Source organism: Rhea americana, unplaced genomic scaffold, assembly GCF_003343005.1.
Source record: "Rhea americana isolate MKP2758 unplaced genomic scaffold, rheAme1 scaffold_16, whole genome shotgun sequence".
In the NCBI taxonomy this organism is placed as follows: domain Eukaryota; kingdom Metazoa; phylum Chordata; class Aves; order Rheiformes; family Rheidae; genus Rhea; species Rhea americana.
The window spans coordinates 6,862,765-6,869,605 of NW_028185705.1; the positions used below are offsets into that span (position 1 = coordinate 6,862,765).

The window sequence follows — 6,841 nt, forward strand, 5'->3', positions numbered from 1 at the left end:
TAAAAAAAAAAAAAAAAAAAAAGGCAGAAACAAAAAATTGTAATGATACTTCCAGGGAAAATGCTTTTGCAAACTTGTATTTTTTCAGTGAACAAACATGATCTTCCCTCATAATAAAAAAAATTTATTTTACAGAATCCTCCAATGCTACTTTATTGACCAATGCAGAAAAAATTGCTACGATTACAACCACACATACTCCTCAGCAAATACCACAGGAGAGCAGGTCAGATTACTTTCCTTGAGGAGAGCGTGTTGACACGCTCTCCCTTTGGTTATTTTTTGGTTGTCTTCACATCCCATGAGCTGTATTTTTCCTTTCTCCCTCTTTCTGTCTTTTTCTCTCATTCATTTCAGCAGGAACAACGCCAAACCAAAGCAGGAATCTCAGTTTGATTTCAAACCGCCCCAAGCAGCACAGGTAAGGAGCACCTTTCTAATTGCTTTGTTTACCACAGACTATTGCTTCTAGTGTGCTTAAGGGCTGTGTTCAAATGTTTCCCAAGAAAATTCCTACTGGGAGGCTGGTCTCCATCAGCCTCCTCAGTCGAGAAAGAGGGATTAGCTGATTAGTTTCTTAATAKGTGTTGCTGTTGTTTCAGCTGGCAAATGTTTCAAATGCAGTCTCATCAAGATTAAAAAAAAAAAACAGACACTAATGATTTTATGACAGTAATAATTTATATGTTTGTTTATTGAAGTGTATATTTTGAGGGGCCTCCTCTCCGGAAAGTACTGCAGTGTGCAAATGAGAAATTCAAAGGACAAAAAAGAGCCAAACTTAATAAGGGGCAGTAACTGGAGGGCTTCAGCTTTTGCAGGCTGCATCTTATTAGAGAGATTATCTCACTGTTAGCTTTCCTTGCCACTGGCCAGCCCAGAGCTAACCTCTTTTCATTAGGATCTTCAAAACATCTCCGTGCTAACAGCATTCGTGCTGCAGAGCAAAACAGTGTTTGTGCCCCTGAGCTTCCTGTAATGTAATGTATAGCGTGGTAACTGAAAGGAGGAGCCAGCACCATGATATAGCTTCATCTGGGTTACCCTTAAGTATTTAAGTGAAGCCTGGCATGAGCTGACCACCCTCCAGAAGTACCTTTTTTTTCTCCATTGGGCACAGGAGAGGCTATGTTCTGTGACTGAGGTGCCTAAAAATCTGTGGGACGTATTCACTCAATCCTTTGCAGCCCATCGCCCACTCTGCAAATTACAGGATGAGTCTGAGGAACCAGGGAATCCTAGTCTTTGTRTGACAACTCAACTGATTATTCTTTTTTAATTAAAAGTAAAAAAAAAAAAAAAAAACTTTTTTAATTAAAAAAAAAAAGGACACTATGTGAATAATTTCTAAATGAGATACAGAACAGCATTTAACTTTCTGTTCAACTGCACATATGTTTTCTTTCCTCCAGCAGGACCAAGATTTTTATACTGTTGAGCTGGAAAGAGGAGCCAAAGGGTTTGGCTTTAGCCTGCGAGGTGGCCGGGAGTATAATATGGATCTGTATGTGTTGCGGCTAGCTGAGGATGGTCCCGCTGAGAGATGTGGGAAGATGAGGGTATGCACAAAACAGATCTTTTTTTTTTAAAAAAAAAAAAAAAAAAAAAAAAAAAAAAAAATTTTTTTTTTAAAAAAAAAAAAAAAAAAAAAAAAAAAAGACACTTTGCAGCAAGCTGTGCCAACTAAGAGGAAAACTAAATGATAACTGAAATGAACAATAGTTTCTATTTACTTCTGTCAGCAGTTTCTGTCAGACTTTGTAGGGTCTTTTAAAATGTGTTTGTGTGGGAAGACTTCACCCCATCCTTGCTCTAGACCCAGATTTCCAAATTCTAGTACGTAAACTGATGTCTAACCAAGACAGGTGTGGCAGTGGGAATGTTATAGCCACGGCGTTTGCCAGCTGGGGAGCTGGAGCTGTGGGTAAAGACTCGAGGTATCTTTGCTGGCTGCATTTCTTCAGCAGTGATACAGAAGAGTAGTGAGGGACCATTCATCTATTTTGAACAATGGTTTGCAAAATTACAGTGTTTTTAATTAGTATTAACTGTTACCTTTGTCTATCACAGAATTTTGCATTAATGAATGATTATAAACATTATAGCAAGGACTGATATTATTAAATGCCTACAAAAACTGACTTTTATGTACTCCTTGCTCCTCCAGTAGGGGATGCATAATAACTTTATAGCATATGTCTTTTCCTCCCCAAATATCATCTGAAGGGCATTTTCAAGATTCTTTTGCCAAGGGTAGATCTGCAGGTCTAGAAATTTTGCTGATGGAARTAAATCAGGGCTGCTTTTATGGAAGCCAGTGCTTTGACCAGCTCTTTCAAGCCCTGTTTTCCTATCCTGATAATTGATTGTATTTAGAAAAGCAAGTTTACTGATTCATACCAGTTTACTGATTCAAAATAAAATGAATAAATGTAACACCAGTTCAAACGAAACATTAGGCAATGCAGTAAAGCAAGGTGGGATTTCAGAGTGACAGTGAAATATGTTGATGCCTGAAGGTATTCCCTGTCTGCTTCATGTCTTGCAGGGCCTGCGCCCTGCTCTCTGCAGGCCAGGTCGGGAGGTGTCCCTAGGAGGAGTCAGGCATACGTAGCCTCCCCTTGGGCATATTCTTCCTCCACCATTGCTGCAGCCATTCTCCTCTACCTAAAATGCTCGTGGCCCTCTTTGAGCCTTGTTTCTAATCTTAGCCTCTTCTCTTTCCTTACATTGACAGATCGGTGATGAAATCTTRGAGATCAACGGGGAGACTACCAAGAACATGAAGCACGCTCGGGCCATAGAACTGATTAAAAACGGTGGCCGCAGGGTCCGCCTGTTTCTGAAACGTGGAGATGGCTCAGTCCCAGAATATGGTGGGTCAAACTATGAAAACATTCCTTTCTTCCCTGGCATCACTCCATGAATGATTTGTCTCAAGATCTGAAGCGGGGATTCTTTTTTATTTTCCTTTCTCACCAGTGTCTTACCAACCTTTGCAACATATGATTAATTGCCTCGCTTGTGCTGAATTTTCTACACATTTCATCCTTTGCTTGCTTCCATGGACGTGGGGCACAGTGTAAGGCAAGATCATCCTAGCAGTATTTTTGGTGATCAGAGAGGAAAACAAAGCAAAAACTTAATGTCTTGTCCAGCCAAACAAGGAATGTCATTGAACTGTGCCAAACTTTCTCAGCGGCTGAATTGTGGTTTCAAATAGATCTCTACTTCTAATCAATGCAAAAACTGGGATCCTGAATTATTATTTTAAACAGTGATTTTTTTTGTTAGGCTTTTCTCTTAGTTCCTGTCTGTATCCATAGACATGAATGCCAAGATGGCTTATGGGATATTTGCCTTCCCTTAATATTTATGTAAATATTTATAAAGTTATTTAAGAAAAAAAAAAGCTTTACTGCAGAAATATGTTGATTTGGCCTCCCAAGCCCTTTTCTTCCCCCTTAAACTCTCTGCTGGTTTCAACTTGTTAATTTGCAAGGTGCGAAAAGGTGAGGAGGTTATGAAAAGGTGCTCTCGTGTCTGTCTTGGGGGAAGCATTCAGTCCTTGTTTCTTACTAAGAATTGCATTAGAATTCCTTTTCCTCCCGCAGAGGTTGGATTGCTGGGTGGCCTAACTTAGCATTCTATTTAATATTATAATTATGTCTTATTTATTTGAGATAATTGTCAAATATTGTGCCCTCGATGGAGGGCTACTCCCAACCAAAGGTCTTTGAGGTTTCTATAGAAACTGATGATTGAAGGGATGTCCTTTATACATTTCTCCTCTTATTTGGGTTGTTTCTGTGTCAGTAGTTGTGTGTTTTTCACTCCATTTTCTAAAAACAAAGCAACAAAACCACCATTCTGCACAATTTATGAACTAGATTTTCTTTTAGTTTACTGTACCATGATCAAGAGTTTTTGCTCATTCTGCTCATTATTTAACTTAAAATGACAAATTCAGAGTATAACCAACAAACAATTGAAGTATTTAATAATATGGAAGGGAAGCTGTGGGTTTACACTTCTGTAATATAAATAGCACACCAGAAGGTTCATTAATGGCACTGAATTTATGTAATGTTCTTTCTACTTTTGTCTTTTCCTATACTCCTTTGGATGTACAGTACTGTATCATATGCTAGACTTCATAAATATCCTGTAAATTAAGTGCTTCACATCTCAAAGCATATGTCTGTTGCACTGAGGATGAAAATCCAACACCAACTTTCTTCTGGCTAAGGATAAATCACTAAACATTGGYTTTCCAAGCAAGGATTTAATATACAGGGGCTGCACTACTGTAAAGAATATCCTTGTAACATTTGGGACTTCCTCTCCTCCGTTCTGTTCACTGCAGTCGCAAATGGTTACTCTAATAATGTTAAGTTCCAATATTTTTCTGACTTGATTGGAACGTGCTTCTCTATGAGGCTGTATATTTTTGTAATGAGTTTTGTACTTATTTTTAATGTTGTGGTCTCTGGTGGACTTTATTTTTTGTCGTTGTTTGATTGTTAATGTTTTTTCTATGACATTCTGTGTCGCTGTTCCAGCTGTCTCTTAGAATGGGTGCTCTCGTTGTCTGGGTTATTGAATCACCTCCTAGATGTCTCGTTATGTCACTATAATAACAACTGCTGTCTTTGCAGCCTTATATTTGGGTGAAGCCTAGACAATCTGACTGGAAAAATAAACTTTCTTTATTCTAAGATAAAATATGAAGATTTTTCTTTCTTTCACCTTTATTATAGGGAAATCTAAATTTTCTGCTTTTCTCTTTCTCTTTCTCTCACTTTTCTTGGTGCTGGGCTCTTCCTCCCTCAGCGATGATACCTCCTAATATCGCTGCATGTATGAGAAATGACAAGCTCGGGGAGTCTTGCTTCTACCTTATGGGCCATAATCAAACTACGGTTTGTAGCTAAAATCAATACTAGGTGTTTTTGTGCTGTGGCCTAATTCCCTCACATTGCTTTTCGCTTTGCTATATTTTATATATGTCCAGCAATTCATTCTGAGCACCCTGCCTCCTTTGAATTGTAAGTACGCCACGAGCCATGTGTGAGCCTCGCTGTTACCTTGCACGGTAGCCGGGTTGCCACAAGCCGCCCGCTTAGAGCCGCGGGCCTCCATGCCGCTGGCTATCGAGTGAAAACGAGCACCCGGGAGTCACAACGCGGGCTTCACCGGGGACTTGCAAAAATAACAGCCCGGGCGCTCACCGGCACGCCGCAGCTCCGGGAGAAAACCGCAGCCCGGCGGGAGCAGCGTTAGGAGATGGGAGCATGCGGAGCCTTTGGCCTGGGGGAGGAGAAGGGAGAAATTCTGGCTCTGAAAAAGCCTGGTTTTGGCTTTTTGGCCGTAGGCGTCCAGGCAGCCCACCACCACGCGGGCGTCTCGGTGCAAACGGCCGGGCACGGAGGGAGCAGCTGCAGAGCTGCCCTGCAGGGGAGGCTTTAGAGGGGGGAAAAAACAACAATTGTTTTTATTTGCCAATTGCTCTTAAAAAAAAAAAGAAAGAAAAGAAAGAAAAAAAAAGAAAAAAGGCACCCCCGCATCTCCCATTCAGGCAGTGCAACTACTTTAATGTCTATAATGAATTGTTCATAAACATCCGCTACAAATGACGCGAGTAATTGTAGCTTAGCTACGGTGCAGGGCTGGGTGCAGGGATTTTTTTTTTTGTTTTTTTTTGTTTTTTTTTGTTTTTTTTACTTTCTCTGCTTTGCAGTTCATCTCACAGAGGTAGCTCAGCTCTGTTTTACCTGAAATACCGGCTGGCAGTGATGAACTGGCAATTGGGTTTTGATCAAAGCCATCCTACATGTTCCAGTGTATTTCCATTGCTTTTGATATAACAAAATCATAACTCCTGTCATCATCTGTGCATCATTGTGGCAAAACCAAAAAAAAAAAAAATCTAATCTATCTGAGGGTTTTTTTTTATAATGCGGTAGAATTAAGCGAGATCAGGCACTGTCTTAATAGAATAGAAATTACGTGATTACAGTCTAATTATCACACCTCTGAATGCTATTTACACGGTCAAAGCTTAGTAATTAATTATATTTCCTGTGCTTTGGGGGTTATTTAAAACAAGGTTTCCCACATACGGCAGGCAATTGTTTCGAAAGACTTAAAGGGGGTAAAGAAATCTTTTCTTGAAGGCCCTTTTTTATTGGAAACGATAAAATAAATAAATGAAAAGATAAATGATAATTAAAAAAAAAAAAATACTCTAGCGACCCCACCTGCAATCCCGATTTCTGTTCCCACCGGCGGGGGGCCGGGGCGAGGGCGGGAAAGGCCAGGCCCCGCGGCGCCCGCCGGCCCCGAGGAGCGGAGCTGCCGGGGGTGAGGCCGCCGGCGGAGTCGGAGGAGCGCGAGGCGGCGGCGCGGCCGGCGCCGGCACCCAACGCTCTGCTGTTGTTTCCTTGCAGACCCCAGCGGCGACGGGAGCGGCGGTGCCGCCGCCGGTTCACAAAACCTATCGGAAATGAGGCCGGCGCCGTCCCGCCGGCGGCAGCACCCATCATCGGAGTCCAGTTATCCACCAGACCTTCACAAACCATCACCTCACGGGGACAGGCGGGCTTACGTTAGAGACCCGAAAGGCAGCAGAGAGGCCAGCAGACATCCCAGCGCGCACCACACTTGGAACGGGACCTCCAAAACGCCCGGCGGCGCGACGGGCAGCCGGAGCGACGGGCGCCCCGACCCGGCGGCGGCCAGCGGGCCGAGGCGGCGCGCGCCCGAGAAGAGGAGGGAAGGGACGAGGAGCGCCGACACCACGCTGGAGCGGCGGGAGCGGCCGCAGCGGAGGAGGGAGCCG

At 42.6% G+C, this 6,841-nt stretch overlaps 1 protein-coding gene across 1 annotated transcript in view; it reads left to right on the forward strand.

Moving 5' to 3' along the window:
• Positions 1-6,841, forward strand: part of MAGI1 (membrane associated guanylate kinase, WW and PDZ domain containing 1) — a 332,618-nt gene that overhangs the window by 325,187 nt on the left and 590 nt on the right. Inside the window, exons 20-24 of the mRNA XM_085300010.1 lie at positions 136-226; positions 358-421; positions 1,413-1,559; positions 2,738-2,876; positions 6,450-6,837. Of these exons, the coding sequence (XP_085156136.1) occupies positions 136-226; positions 358-421; positions 1,413-1,559; positions 2,738-2,876; positions 6,450-6,837 (829 nt within the window). The remainder of the gene's footprint in view (positions 1-135; positions 227-357; positions 422-1,412; positions 1,560-2,737; positions 2,877-6,449; positions 6,838-6,841) is intronic.